Consider the following 16,003-nt stretch of genomic DNA (forward strand, 5'->3'; position numbering starts at 1 on the left):
TAGTTTGTGTTAAACTATTCAATGTGGGAGTAAATTAAGCTCAACTTTTATAATTTGAATACATGTGGTTCATTATGTATAACCACTAAGCTACTACAAAATTGACATTTAATATTAATTTTTTTGGACATTCAACATCGATTTTGAACCAATGCTGAAATGATTGTCATTAAAAGTGTCATTTTTAACATCGATTATAAAAATCGATGTTGAAATCCATTATACAACATTGATTTTTTCCAAAATCGATGTGGTATAGTAGCAAATAGACAAAAAAAGTAAAAATGATATCAATTTTAGATCAATTGATGTTGTTTTTTGCTATTTTGATCTGATAGCAAGAGCTAATTATTGTTCTAATAACTATTAATTCACAGTTCAACCTAAACTCAACAATTTTTTTTTATTTTCAATATCAAACCAGTTGCCACAAATATGGTCTAACTTAATTAGACCAACCTATAAATATGATCATAATATACGATTTTCATATTCACTATTTCACTAGCCATTGGATCAAAATATTTAGTATAAATGAAGTTTTATAATAAACCCCCAAATCAAAAGTAGCAAAGCTAGAAATATCATAAGTAAATTACACACAAGATTTATCTTTAAGGGACTAAAGCAACTTCTTTTTCACTCATTTGGTTACTTCATAAAATAAGACTTAGGTCCTATTTAGATAAATTTATCCAACTATACTTGTAGAAAGAAAAAAAGTATTCATACATAGAGAAATGATATATATTAGTATAAATAATGGATTGTTCAACAAATTTGCTTCTTGTTTTCCAATTAGCTCTTTCAATTAGTAGAAATCATTATAGTCCCCCCCCCCCCTCTTTCAATAGGCCATATACCTTCATTCTGAATTTAGAACCAACAAGGGTAGTAATAAGCATTTCTTTGTATTATTTCAGTAAGACGAATCAAGTCACCTAACATGTTTACTTGAATTGGATCTTCACAACAACAGTGGTATGCACTTTTGCATACAAAACATTCCCCTGTAGTTATGAAACAGAGTGAGAAATAATGACAAATTTTTTAATGTACAACCATTTAAAATTTAAGTGTCTATAACTTTAAAGAGAAAATAAAAATTCAATGAACTTCTTCCAAGACATATCCTTTATTTAGTTTGCTAAATGGGCACCAAGTTACTTTTGCAGGAATATAGTATGATTAGTAGCACAACAATAATATACCAACAAGAGGAGTTGATTTAAGCACAAAAAGACAACAAAATAAGGACAAACAAGACATACTTAGTGATAATTGTTAATTGTGAGTATATTTTAGGATTAATTTATATAGGAATTTGTAATTTTTCTCACTTAATTTTTCCTTTTTGAGCAAATGATTATTAAATTAACACCATTTAAGTTTTTGTGTAGAGAATATTAAAAGTGATGAATTTATGATGCTTTGTGAGTAAAATAAAGTCCAAAAAAGTAGAATAATTCAGGAATGTAGAAATAATTAAGAAAAACATGTCTAATTAAGGAACACAGAATAATTAAGAAACATGACTAATTAAGGAAAACAGACTAATTTAGGAAAATAAAGGCAGACTTAGTGCAATAAACTTGCTAATTTGCACCTATAAAAGCAGAAAAAAGAAGAATGAAAAGACACACAATAATTCCAAAAAAAATACAATTTCTTATGGAAGGCAAAGACTAGAAGAAGGAGAAACAATCATTGAGAGTCATTTCGTCCCTTCATTCCCTATCTTATCTTTTTTCCTTTTACTAAATATTCTCATCTTGCAATTGTAAAGTCTTTATGATAATGAGAGGTTAAACCTCCTTTGTTGAAAACTTGACAACCAACTACTCTTGATGTAATTTCTCTTCCTATCTATTTATGAGTATTACATTTGTATTATCTTTTCTTGTATTTAATATTATTGCTTGTGACTTGATCACCCATTTGCATGGTATGTTTTAGGGGTACCATTTGAAAACGTTATTTTCTAATAAAACTGATAAACAATATCTAAATAAAGTTATCACTAGGGATAGGTTGATATTTGTTTAGTCTGTTATATATATTTATTTTTAATGTAATTTAATATTTTAGCGCTGCAAAAGGATTTGGGAGAGAAAATATATAAATCAGGCTCTTTCATGCAGGGGACCGAAGTTAGAGTATACTAGTAGATGCACATGTAAATTGAAATAATTATAAAATAAAGAAAAATCATTAACATTACATCAAAGAGTAACTCTAATAGGCTAATTATGTTCTTAACATTCTCATCTTCTGAATTTCGTTCTATAATAGTATTAGATTTTTTCATCTTTTTTGTTTTTAATTAATTAATTTAATAGTTTTCTCTCTTGTTTGATTTAATTTTCTACCAATTTAAATTACTATTTTCTCATAACTTTTTCAAGTCAATTTTCCTTAACTTCTTTTATTAATAAAATATTCATTTACCTAAGTATAAACAAAGTCCATGTGAATTCAACACTTGGACTTTTGTTTTAACTTTATTACTTGGGACACATTGGTGTATTTATCAATTCATCAACACTTACATATCACTAATTACTTGAGATCAAGAATGACAAGCTTTATGACTTAATCATTTTACAAATATGAAGCCAATCATTTTTTTCAGACCCTTTTATAAATCACTTTTCTTATTGGTAATAAAATAGAAATGTCACGGGTTGTAACCCATGCTTGTTGAATGTTACACCAACAAATGTAAGAAGAGAAGAAAATTATTTAGGTCCTTAAACCTAAAAAATCAAGAAAATAAAAAAATACCACGCCAACCAAGAAGAAATAAATCAGATATGCAATGTACCAAGCTTGAAAATGTTCAATCATGTTTATAGACATCACCATATGTAGATTTTTATTATTTCTAATTGCAAGTTTGTGACCATTTACAAATAAACAAATTATCCATTATTTCTAATTAAATTAATGAATTGTCTTCACCTAGAATGTTGTATACAATGTGAATATAGTTAATAGTATATTGTATATATCATACAAAATCATATTAAGAAACACACACATGATCCTTGTACATTAAAGTACTACTAGCAAGTTGAAAATTAATTAGATCAAGATCAATCAAATGTTGAGTGAAGCTTATTTTTATAGTTTAGGCTAAAAAGTGCATCCAATTAAAAGGAAACTAAATAATTATACATATAGAATTTCTTAATGATCACCTCCAAACATATTACTTGGAACAAAATGATTGAGAAGCAAAAAACAAGTCATAGTAATAATATTTTGCTTGAGTCATCCACCATTTTATGCAACACATCTTCTCTGAATCTTCTATGCTTCTCACTTTAACACAAAATTCCACTTATAAAGTCCCAAAATTTCCCATTTTCTAATCAAATAGATATTCCTTGTTATTCACATTTAAATAATATAATGACAATAAAAACTAATAATTGAAATTTACCAATTAAAAAAATAATTTTTATATATAATAATAATAACAATGAAAACAATAATAATACTAATAATAACAACAAATAAAGAATAAAAAATATTAAACATTAATATTCTTTATTCTTTATCTGTTATTATTATTATTATTATTATAATAAAAAATTATTATTATAAATAATAAATTGTAACCAATCTAGTGCTTTCCTAAATTAATAAATAAATTCTAATGCAATGCGTATAAAATGCTAATTTTTTAAAAATTAGGAAATATGAAATAACAAAGCGGTCTCTCTCTCTCTCACATACACACACATTCTAATCTCCGTCTATCTTTCTCCGTGTCTGTACTAGAAATCTAGAACTACAAAGAATCGCTCTCTTTTTTCGTTTCCCTCCACAGATCTCTGAAATTCCCTCTCATCAAACCCTAATTCTGGGTCGATCCTATCGGCCTCGTTATTTATCCATCGCCGAACTATTTTTTTTCTTCCAATTTCTGTTGTTTTTATTGTTTATTCAAACTCCATAATCTGCACTCATCGATGATTCTGGAACCTTCATGTGTCTCCCTCTTCTTCATGGGCCCGTGCCACCCTTACGATGCCTGAGCTGCGTTCCTGGCCACGCAGAAACGGCCTTGTAGACAACGCAAACGCCAATCCGATCACTTAGGCAACCTCGCCGCCGGCCGCCGGAACCCGTCGGAGGGAGCCAGCCGCCGCCGCTCCGACCGGGAGGATCCGCAGGCAGAACAACGCGTTTGCCATCGCCGCCGACGAAATCGTGAACGCCAACGCCGACAACGTTCGTGGAACGAGAGCGAGGAAGGTGAAAGACGATCAAGGAGTGAAGGAGAATATTAATAAGAAGAAGGTTTCGGGTAGGGTTTTGGAAGCAAAAGGTATGGATGAGTTTGATAGTGGAGGCCGCAGTGGCGATAAGGCTCCTGGAGCTGAAGACGAAGGCACCACACCTCCCATTCCAGAGAAGGTGCATTCTGTTTCACATTTCGCGACTTTCTCATTGTTGCATTTTCTCTCTCTATTTGATTATGTGAAATGACTTTTTGTGATGTGTTGGGAAATTTATCTATTGTTTGTTTTCTTTACAACAGGTTCAAGTTGGTGGTTCCCCGTTGTACAGAGTTGAGAGAAAACTTGGGAAGGGAGGATTTGGGCAGGTTTATGTTGGTCGGCGGTTAGGAGCTGTGAATTCTAGTGAACGAACTGGTTCTGGTGCTGTTGAGGTATGGTGTTGGTTAGTGTGTTGATATTTATTTGGTTAAAGAGTGTATGATTTATGCATATTGGATTTGTCGTTATTGACGTATTGCTCTATTGATTGTAGGTAGCCTTAAAATTTGAGCATAGAAGCAGCAAGGGGTGCAATTATGGACCTCCATATGAGTGGCAGGTTTACAAGTGAGTTCACTATTTTTTCTTCGCGTTGCTCTGCTGGGGTTTTACTTTATTATGGATACTAAGTGCTAACTATGCCATGATTATATCTTGTAGTGCATTAGGCGGTAGTCATGGTGTTCCGCGAGTTCATTACAAGGGACGGCATGGTGACTACTATATTATGGTATGTGCTCACGAATTTTTTAATAGATGAACGGAACAGAGGCTTGTGGTTGTCTCTGCATGTTTTGGTAATGAGGTGTTGCATACAGGTCATGGATATGCTTGGCCCTAGTCTGTGGGACGTTTGGAATAACAACAATCCTCACATGTGAGTATCTCTGAAATGTTGAAATGTAATGCATCTTATTTTTCTTAATGTTATAGAGAATATTGAATAGCGACTCTTTTTCCTTTTGGGTTTCAGGATGTCTACTGAAATGGTTGCATGTATTGCAATTGAGGCTATCTCCATATTAGAGAAGATGCATTCTAGAGGGTGATGCTCATTTTCTTGATTATGTTTATGATTTATTTCTGGATTTTATTTTCTTTGACAGATTTGTTAGTTCTGAATGCTTCCTAACCGTTGATTAGAAAATTAACAGTGGAGACTGTAACTAATTATAGAGTTTGTTATACACGTGCTTAATTTTGTCACATTTCTCAATTGTAATTTGTAATACATATCAGTTATTGCTTTATCATACCATGACAAGTTAGAATGGTGTCATATATATATATATATATATATAGACACACACATACATATTTTTAATTAATAAATGCTTGAGTAGTAACTATTGCTTTTAAATGCTTTATCATTTCGCACCAATGTAAGTTAGCATGGTATCATCATCAGCTACATGGATTGTGGTTTATTGATCACATTATGTTGCAAGAATATTTCATCATTCTGCTGTCATTATTACAGATATGTGCACGGTGATGTAAAACCTGAGAACTTTTTGCTGGGACCCCCTGGAACTCCTGATGAAAAGAAGTTGTTTCTGGTTGATCTTGGATTAGGTAAGTACACTACATTACCCTTTAAGCTTTGATATGTCCATTGTCAAATGAACATATGCCTAATTTCTTATAATCTGCCTACTCATCGCACTCTCAATTTATCTATCCAGCAACTCGGTGGCGTGATAGTTCTACTGGCCTTCATGTTGACTATGATCAACGTCCAGATGTTTTTAGGTAAATTATTTGCTAAATATCTATAAACTGTAGTCAACGTCCAGGTTTTGAATGATTTTGTAAACTGTATTCTTGCCACAGGGGCACAGTTCGTTATGCTAGTGTGCATGCTCATCTTGGTCGAACAGGTAGCAGGAGAGATGACTTGGAATCTCTTGCTTACACTCTTGTCTTTCTTCTTCGTGGTCGGCTACCTTGGCAAGGATATCAGGTTATTATTGTTTCAAATAGTCATTTTAGTACTAATTGTAAATGAAAATATGACTCTTATGAAACTTTTTGTTACAGGGAGAAAATAAAGGGTTTCTTGTCTGCAAGAAAAAGATGGCCACGTCTCCAGAAACTTTGTGTTGCTTTTGTCCCCAACCATTTCGGCAATTTGTGGAATATGTAGTGAATTTGAAGTTTGATGAAGAACCAAATTATGCAAAATATATATCCCTTTTCGATGGAATTGTGGGCCCAAATCCAGACATCAGGCCAATAAACACTGATGGTGCTCAGAAGGTACTTAATGCTAATATTACTTTAGAATTTGCTTTTTATTGCTTACATATTGAAAGTCTGACTGTTGTTGCCCTTGTTTGGGCTATTATTCTGTAGCTTATATGTCAGGTTGGACATAAGAGGGGGCGATTGACCATAGAAGAAGATGATGATGAACAACCAAATAAGAAGGTTCGAATGGGAATGCCTGCTACACAATGGATTAGTGTTTACAACGCTCGTCGGCCAATGAAGCAAAGGTTTTCTTCTGATATTAAATAAGTTTTTGCAAGTGATTTTAAAAATGTCAGAGCCTAAAGGTATTATCTTTTGGTGTAGGTATCATTATAATGTTGCTGATGTGCGGCTGGCCCAACACATTGATAAAGGAAATGAAGATGGTTTATTTATCAGCAGTGTGGCTTCTTGTTCTAATCTTTGGGCACTCATTATGGATGCTGGCACTGGTTTCACAGCACAAGTTTATGAACTCTCTCCCTTCTTCCTTCACAAGGTTGGCTAGTTTATGTTTTAGCTGTGGCATTATGCGTGTGATGTTGGTGATATCATAGTATCATGTTTGTAACTATTATCATTTTATCTGTATAGTATTTTACTAATTTTGTTTTGAACTTAATGTAGTCTAACAAACTCATGTTTCTTTTTAATAGGAATGGATTATGGAACAGTGGGAGAAGAATTATTACATAAGTGCCATAGCCGGGGCTAATAATGGATCCTCATTGGTTGTAATGTCTAAAGGTTAATCCCCTGAAGTATTTATTCTTCATGTATTGTGTCTTTGGGATGGCGATAATTGGCTTGAGTTTAGATGATCACATGTTTTGCTTTTGCATATTTTGACTGGTTATGTTTAAACTGTCTTCTTACTTGTATTTGGATTGATCCTTTTAGGTACCCAGTACTTGCAGCAATCCTATAAAGTCAGTGATTCATTTCCATTTAAGTGGATCAACAAAAAATGGAGAGAAGGATTTTATGTCACTGCTATGGCCACTTCCGGCTCTAGATGGGCAATTGTTATGTCTCGTGGGGCTGGTTTTTCAGATCAGGTCTTGTATTTAAAAAATTAATTGTGATTAAATATCCTTGTGGCACTGAAAAATCCCATCTGATTTATGTATTCTCTCCAAACTTAATGCCAGGTTGTGGAACTTGATTTCTTGTATCCCAGTGAAGGTATTCATCGAAGGTGGGATAATGGTTATCGCATCACCTCAACTGCTGCAACATGGGATCAAGCTGCTTTTGTTCTTAGTGTCCCAAGAAGAAAACCAGCTGATGAAACTCAGGAGACACTCCGCACATCTGCTTTTCCTAGTACTCATGTCAAGGTAAATAGTGCATCTGATTTTCCTTTATTCATTTCCATTCCATGATCACACATGTTAACATTTGATTTTTTTTTTCCTGCAGGAAAAATGGGCAAAGAACCTCTATATTGCATCTATTTGTTATGGGAGAACAGTGTCATAAACTGCTGAAATTGAGATTTCTGGCTGACATCATTTTGACCACTGGCACAATCCTGCTTACTCTTACATCTTCTAGTTGGGAACCGAAGATCCTCTCTGACAATTTTCTGAACAATGCAGTTCAGCATTAATGTATGCTAAACTTTCTTTATGGTCACTATCACATATCATGATGCAAAACCTGTGCACTGTATTTCAACTTTGTCAAAAATACTTGAGTTATGAGTAAAATTAGATTGTGTCAATTGGGAAGAGTCTTTCTTTTGATGTAAAGTTTGTACATATCTGAACAGTAATTACTATGTTGAAGGCATGTGCACAGGTTATGCTTTTATTTATTCATGGCATTTTGCAAATATGAAACTAATATTTTCCAGTGGGAACTGGACAATTTAAGCTGTGCACCCTTGTACTTGGCCCTCTTTATCCTTGTCACTTTTGACTTAAAGCTATTTCTGGGCTTCTTGATGTCTGAATTTGACCAACAGAAAGTTGTATATTCTGGCAGCTGTTTGTAATTGTTTAATCATTGTTATTGCTTATTATTATTGCTGCTGCTTTCCTTTTCTGATAATTTACTCCCAACCCTGTTTGATTAGTGGACACATCTCATGAAATTTAAATGGGATTGTGCTAACTGAAATGAAGGATGAGTATGCTTTAGTTTCATTTTTTTTCAAAAATTATGCTCACCCTTTTTTGTTTTGCTCTTGAAGATTGTTTTTGCACTGTCAGCATGATGTTTTTGAATACTTTACCATGACCGTTTCAATTCATAAGGCTGTGGTTTCTACATTTTCAATCTATTTGATTGTTTTTCAATGAGAGCTATGTAAGCATCAGCCCATTTACTAGAAGTTGCAAATATTTCCCATTTATTTGTGTAGGTAATGATGACTTTGAAGTTTGAAATGTACGTCCCTATTATTCTAATGACTTTTTACTTCCTGTTTTTGATGTCTACATGATGGGGTTCTCCTGGTCAGTCATTCTACATGACTGGGTGCTCATTGTATTTTATTCCTGTTCTAACTCCTAACATTGCAAGGTGCACGTTTGATTCTTTTGAGAATTTGGCTGTCATGGAAGCCATTCTTGGGAGATAAATAGTTACCTCTTCATTAGTGATATGTGTAATTCCCGGGAGTTACTTGGACATATAAAGCAGGTATTTAATTCTGCAGCTATTATTATTCAACTTCTTATCTTGAGCAGCCAGCTGAAATTTTCATTCAATTTAATGTAGATATACTATATATGGATGAAACATGCATGATTGCATTGGCTGTTACCTCACAATTTTCTTGCTCTCAATAGAAACTCAGGTTGTTGGGATGGTACATTTAACTTCTGTGGCTGTGGCAACTTGCTTAGTTTGGTTGGTCCTGGCAATTATTATGTTGCTGGAGCAACCCATACGTCATGGAAATCAGAAGCTGTTCAAGGAAATGGTATTTTTGGAACTATTTGCCCAAGTGATTCTCCTTTTTTCACATATTTGGAATTTTCTTGGCAAATGTAGGGGGGATGGATTCATTTTATGTTCTATTAATTTGTCAAAATTGCCGTATTTTGAATCTCAAATTACTATAATTATTGGAGATCTACTCTCTTTTTTCTTTTCCAAAATGCAATATTATTTTTAAGACACGTAATAAGTGACTACAAAGCAGAATGAAGCATTTTCAAGTTTTATTACTATATTTTTTTGTATGTTTGGAAATCTAGATTTCGAATCATTGTTGTGGGTCGGCAACATAAATAGCATGCTTAAGAGCTAGTCCTTGATTTATAACAGATAGTTTATAAGGGGAGTTATTCGGGGTGATGCAATGATACCCACTAAACCGAGTCAGCATCCTTGCCTTGGGTTACGATGGTGACTTATGGAATATATTTGATGGGAGTCCTGTGGGAAAGGAAATCCTTAATTTATTGACAATATATTAATTATACGCGATGTTTGTGTCAACAAGTCTATGGATTAGGCATAGGTATCTTTTACGCTTTTTATTTGGTCTGTCATTTTATGTTTTTTTGAGTTATCTATCGCCTGTTCTCTATTATTTTATTGCTTTTGAAGTGAAGCATTGTAACTTGGAGGATAAATTGTGTGCAACCGTTAAAAAACCAATAGTTAAGACTATGATAATGATATAAATCGTGTATAATCAATTAAAGTTAGTTATAATTTTAATGATTATTTTTAATTGAGTAATAGTGTGTTTTGTTTTTTTATAGTATAGTTTCAATTTTTGCAAAGTTGAAGCTTGTAAATTGTAATAGATGATTTCATGGTTTCAGCGAAAAATAGAGTTGGTAATTCATCACCTTTAAAAAGAACGAGCCAGCTAATAGCCATATTCCTGTTGAATATTGACTTTGCTTGTGTCAAGAATTTAAGAAGCATCTTCCACCTAATTAAAAAGAAAAGGTAAAATGACCATTTAATTTAATTTTGTTTAATGTGCTAATACCTGTAGGTTCTTTTGGGGATAAATAACACCTATGATTTGTTTATAAAAGTCAAAAACAAATTTCCAAATTATGTTTATGGTAACTTGTAATTTTTGGTTGATTTTTCAATAAATTTTTATATGAAAAAAAATACAATAAATCGATCTAAAAGTTAAAGGTGTTTCACTGGGAGATATTTAAATTATGATCTAATCATATAACTCCGTTTTGAATGGGAAAAAATATAAAATTTTAATATTTAATTTGGGTAAAAAATTATTTTAATTCTTAAATATATAAGTCAGTAATAATTTAGTCCTGAAAAAATGAAAATTTTGATTTAATTATTAAATATATAAAAAATATGATAATTAAGTCATGCCATATAATTTAATAAAAATAAGTTTCTGAATTTTATAATTTAAATATGTCAATTTAATCTTAAAAATAATTTAATATAAAAATGATTTATGAATATTACAACTTAACAACAATAAATTTACAAAACTTAATAATAAAATGAAATTATCATATTTTTTACATATTTAAATTAAATCAAATTTCGGTTCTTTCATAAGTTAAAATGATCATTTATCCAAATTAAATAACTTAAATGATAGTTAATTTATAATCGTAAATTATTAGTTATTTACGTAATTACGAAAGTAATTCGCTCGACTGAGTAAATGAGTTTTTTTTTAATATTTAGATGTTTTTTTAACCATTTTAATACTTACATATAGATATCGTTAATTAATTAATATTTATTTAGAAAAAGTAGGAAACACCCTGACACCGCCCCTCCCCTTTCTCTCCCTCTCCCCAAAAAAGAAAAAAAGAAAAAGAAAAAGAAAAAGAAAAAGAGTTGCTAGGGTTTTCACTGCACTTGAGGTTCGTAGAGGAGAAATTCAAATTCAATGCAAAGAAATTAGATTTTTGAACGAAAGCTACGAACTTTAAGTTCATGGACCGCTTGCGTCCTAGGAATCGAGCGGTCTTTTCTGGATTTACAAATGCCGAGGTATTTTAATTACATTTTTTATGCCACCGGTTTGGGTTTCCAATTTTCATTCTTCAACTTTTTTTATGCCGTTCCTCTAGCATCATCGTTATCGGCTATACGAGCGGGATATGTTCTTTTTTGTGTTTGGAATTAGAAGCCTTTGGCTACAATTATAAGTTTGTGAGGTTAATAACGTTTGTCTTGTTCAACAATGTTTCTTGTAATGTCTTTAGTATTTGATGTTACTTCGATGATTCCAACTTTGATTGTTCATTGTTGGTCATGGTGTTTGTATGAAGGTAGTGAGTAGTCACTGGTATTTTGCGAAGGTTATGGATAAGGTTTTAAATTGCGGGTATGGTCGCTGATTCATCGCATTCCTTGATATTGCTGGAAATTGCGGACAAATGCCACTGAGGTGGCCATAATTGCAGTTGCGTTACAGTCATAGACATCCCCATAACGGGTAAATCACTTTTTTGGTCCCTGAAAGTGTTATGAGCTATCATATGCATTCCTAAACCAAGGAAATGCCAAATAAATCCCTGAAATTCTCATTATCTAAGTCCCTAAACTTAACCACTTATTGTCATGTAGTTCCTATGTTAATATTATCACTAAAGTCACATACTCACATGTTTCATGTAGCAGTTGAACTAATGTGATTGATAGATTGTAGTTCTAGGGACTTCTTTTTTTTATAAAAAGAAATTCCTTAATTTCAGGGACTAAGTTGATAGCATCTAACACTTTTTAGGGATGAAATAGGTGATTTATTAAGCTGTGGACTGGTTTTTAAAACCTTGGTTATAAAATATAGAGGGTGTGCCTTAGCGTGTCCTGTTAATGATTTGAACTTGCCTTGCTCTTGAAAACAGATTGAGAAAATGGAGAAATTGTTAAGGGAACCTACAGGGGGATCATTGGGCAGGGAATTTTACCAAAAACTGGCTCGAAGTTTCAAGTGAGTTTTGCTTTTCAAAGGTTGTTGGTTTATTTTCTAGTAATATATGAAGCATTGTCACTGAGGAGTGTTGGAATGTTATGTTTCTGCAGCTATTCCTCTGGTCGTGCTGGGAAGCCTATCATAAAATGGACAGAGGTTAATCTTCTTTCTTACTAACTCATGTATTTTATTTTCTTAATTTTGTGTACACGATCCTTCAAATACTGTTGCTTTCTTTTTTCCGATATTGGAGAGTTTGTTTGTCTTTGTGCGTTATTTTAAAGTAGTTTTTAATATATTCTTTTATTCTGGGGGAAATTTAGATTGAAAGTTGGTTTCAGACTAGGCTCCAAGACTCACCACAAGTCCCTAGCAGTGAGTTGATGGTTCCTAAATGTAAGGAAGGTGAGACTTTTTGTGTGCCTTAAGGTTATTGGTATAGTCACTACTTATGCTGTCTTCAAGCATTCAAATGGTCAACATTAGATTATTTACTATAATTTTGACATCTATCATTGCTGCTTGAGTTATGGTAGGTTGCCTATTTTATGTTTGATGTGCCTGGGTTCTATGCTGTCTTCAAACATTCAAATGTTTAACAACGGATTATTTTATATAATTGCAGTGTCTATTGTTGCTGCCTAAGTTATGGTAGATTGCCTATTTTAAGTTATGGCTTTTATGTTAAACTGCTTCATGTTATTAGGAGCATGTTTGGTAGAAGAAAATATGATGCTGAAGGTGAGGAAGTGACTTGGCAGCAATGAAGGGAATACGAAAGTGCTATAACATAACCCTCCATGGGCTCTTTCTCACTTTCAATTTTCCTTTTATTTTTTGTTTAGCTGCTACACTTGTATTTATAGATATATTTGAGTAAATTCCTAATCAAATGATTTTATCTTGTGAGATTGTGCCTGAACTGATTGCTTTGCAGGAGAAACTATGCAAGACCCATCAGAGTTGGAATTTGAAGCAAGATCATCAAAAGATGGAGCATGGTAAGCACATACAGAGTATTGCAGTTAGTGTAAATTCTCTTAGTAATTATCAGTGCTTATGAAGTATTTTAAATTTTAATGTCACTGAAAGGTTTTCATAAATACCTTTCCAAAGCATGAAAAGAAAACATTCTCATGTACACTGTTCCAATATTATGAAACGATTTTGTTTATCCATATTGACATGCATTCCATGTTGATAGCAAGGTTGCTTGAAGTCTTAGATTATGGATTACACCTCTAGCTCTGGTTCATGCTAGATCAGACTCACATCCCATTGATATTGGAATGGGAAAAGCAATTTAAATATGGGTGCACCAATGTCACTTCTGGCTATTTTATTATTAATTAATTATTATTAACAAGGAAAGGCATATTATGGCATGAATTGTGTTCAGAAGTGGCTAAACTTGTTCACAATTCACATCTATAGTACTGTAAAATTGTGCTTTGTGCATTTGTTCCTTTCTATGGTATTCTGAATCTGAAGATGGGACTTGCCAGGAGTTCCTGTAATAGATATTCTAAAAAATTAGGAGGCTCTTGTATCTATAAAATCCCATTATTTTTCTTTTTTCTTTTCTCATTGTTAAACAATTTTTGTGTTCTCCTAATATGATTGATTTTCCTCTCTTTAATAAAGAGACAATGTTTTCTGTTTCCTTGTGGATTGATGCAGATGGATTATTTAAATGGTGCTCTTTCACACACACACACACACACACACACATACAAACAATGGTGCTGTTGGTTCTTGCACCTGGACAGTCCTGTCTTTAATCAATTTAATTTGTCTTGAAAAAACTAAGCTAACTGCTTTTTTATTGCTTTTAGGAAAAAAGATATTTAAGAGTTCAGGCCATCTATACCTTAATACTATAATGGTTAACATTTGGGGGCTACTTAATTCATTAATCATGGCGCTCAATCTCTATTCTTTGTTCCCTGCTGCTAAAATATTCTGGGTAGTTTATTTTTGCCTTTTGGTTTGAACTGCATTTTTCCTGCTCTTGCTCTTTCTATTCTTGAAAGAATAATGACTGATTTTCATAAATTTTACCGATCTGCTATCCTTAAATTTTGTACAATTTACACTATGTTCTAATTACATATGTAGAGACATATTATATTCAACATTACTGTTCTGATCAATGTAATCCTCAAATATTATGTAATTGCAGGTATGATGTTGAGGCATTTCTAGCTCACAGATTTCTTAGCACAGGGGAAGCTGTAAGTTTTAACAATCCTGATATTCATAGCTTAGTGATAGATTGATTTTCCCCTATAAAGAGGGTACAGGATTTTGCCATCTGAGACACTCTTGCCTTTTGTTAAAGGAAGTCCAAGTCAGATTTGTTGGATTTGGAGCTGAGGAAGATGAGTGGATCAATATCAAAACTTCAGTACGTCAACGCTCTATTCCTTTGGAAAGCACAGAGTGTTCCAACCTGAAAATTGGAGACCCAGTCCTGTGCTTCCAGGTGAATTAGGCTGAATTTCCTCACAGAAGTGTTGCTACAGGACATCACAGTATTTAACTTAACAATTTCAATTGGATTTTAGGAGAGGAGAGATCAAGCAATTTACTATGACGCTCACATTGTAGAGATCCAAAAGAGGATGCATGATATTAGAGGTTGCAGATGTCTCCTCTTAATTCATTATGATCATGACAACAGTGAGGTGCATATTAATTCTGCATTTGGTTGTGTCAACCATTTCATGCGTAATTTACAAGCTTTTAATGTTGTGTTTACCCTTTCCAGGAAAGAGTTCGCTTGAGGAGACTTTGCCGCAGACCAAGATCTTAGGTGTATTTGGGATCTCAATTCTCTTTGACATTCAAGGTGAGCTTTCAAACAGTCAGCAAACGACCCGTGTGCAGTAGGAAGCAACTAGCATTGACATTGGGTATCGTGCTCGATCATGCAAATCTCATAGTTGAAACATGTAAAGCCCTTTCCATGTCCACTTAAGTTTTGGTTGGGAGTGCTGTAGAAGTTGAATTATGAAACTTTTGGAAATGGTTATAATTGTAAGTCGGTAAGGGAAGTATACGGTAAAAAGGAGTCAGCTTCAGCTATGGAATTGTTAATACACTCGGGGGTAAAGACCTCATTGTTGAAAATGTATGTTTTCGGAATTGAATGATATAAGGAAAAGATTAAAGTTGTATGGTTCTATGGCGGGTAAATAAGAGTTGAATTACGGTTTAGTGCATCCATATGCGTACTTTGATAATGTATGTAGCAAAAGAATTTTTATATTCTTATGTATCATAGGAAGAAATTGAAGTATGATTTTAGTAAAGTTGATTTAATACCTGCAATAATTATTATACTTGTATTTTCCTCTAATTTATAGTCTCAGTTTAAATAAATAAGAAGTGATGCAACTCTATAGAATACAGCGGGGAGGTGAATCTGTCAATCGATTTTCAATTTTTATCGTGGTTAGTGTTACCTATTCTGAAGAACATCTTGCACAATAAAAAATAGTGGAAAACAAACATGTGCTTAACAATTTTTTTATTTAAGGTGTTTGGAAGGAACATGATATGCGTGCCCCGC

The 16,003-nt window shown here is 33.0% G+C and overlaps 2 protein-coding genes across 7 annotated transcripts; both read left to right on the forward strand.

Moving 5' to 3' along the window:
- The first annotated feature begins 3,712 nt into the window (after window positions 1–3,712).
- On the forward strand, window positions 3,713–9,678 carry LOC114415170 (casein kinase 1-like protein HD16). Of its 5 annotated transcripts, none has more exons than XR_003667323.1 (18): window positions 3,713–4,425; window positions 4,550–4,681; window positions 4,783–4,856; window positions 4,950–5,019; window positions 5,108–5,166; window positions 5,263–5,334; window positions 5,770–5,864; window positions 5,975–6,041; window positions 6,123–6,252; window positions 6,330–6,548; window positions 6,645–6,787; window positions 6,867–7,041; window positions 7,199–7,289; window positions 7,443–7,600; window positions 7,694–7,882; window positions 7,965–8,155; window positions 8,911–9,191; window positions 9,270–9,678. XR_003667323.1 is itself a non-coding variant. In XM_028379743.1 (16 exons), exons 1-16 carry the CDS (start codon window positions 4,339–4,341, stop codon window positions 8,022–8,024), a joined length of 1,821 nt encoding a protein of 606 aa, XP_028235544.1. In that variant the 5' UTR covers window positions 3,713–4,338; the 3' UTR covers window positions 8,025–8,362. The 5 variants fall into 5 exon arrangements, 1 of the variants encoding a protein (XP_028235544.1); XR_003667324.1 differs by having other exon boundaries at window positions 9,341–9,678; XR_003667322.1 differs by having other exon boundaries at window positions 8,911–9,678.
- Window positions 9,679–11,264: 1,586 nt separating this feature from the next.
- On the forward strand, window positions 11,265–15,653 carry LOC114415171 (protein SAWADEE HOMEODOMAIN HOMOLOG 2-like). Of its 2 annotated transcripts, XM_028379746.1 has the most exons (10): window positions 11,265–11,501; window positions 11,783–11,949; window positions 12,362–12,447; window positions 12,540–12,585; window positions 12,753–12,834; window positions 13,367–13,430; window positions 14,612–14,663; window positions 14,771–14,914; window positions 14,997–15,116; window positions 15,200–15,653. In XM_028379746.1, the coding sequence occupies exons 3-10, from the start codon at window positions 12,371–12,373 to the stop codon at window positions 15,242–15,244; spliced, it is 630 nt and encodes a 209-aa protein (XP_028235547.1). In that variant the 5' UTR covers window positions 11,265–11,501; window positions 11,783–11,949; window positions 12,362–12,370; the 3' UTR covers window positions 15,245–15,653. The 2 variants fall into 2 exon arrangements, with proteins under 2 accessions (XP_028235547.1, XP_028235546.1); XM_028379745.1 differs by lacking the exon at window positions 11,783–11,949.
- The last annotated feature ends 350 nt before the right edge of the window (window positions 15,654–16,003 follow it).

Source organism: Glycine soja, chromosome 6 (assembly GCF_004193775.1).
Source record: "Glycine soja cultivar W05 chromosome 6, ASM419377v2, whole genome shotgun sequence".
Classification (NCBI taxonomy): domain Eukaryota; kingdom Viridiplantae; phylum Streptophyta; class Magnoliopsida; order Fabales; family Fabaceae; genus Glycine; species Glycine soja.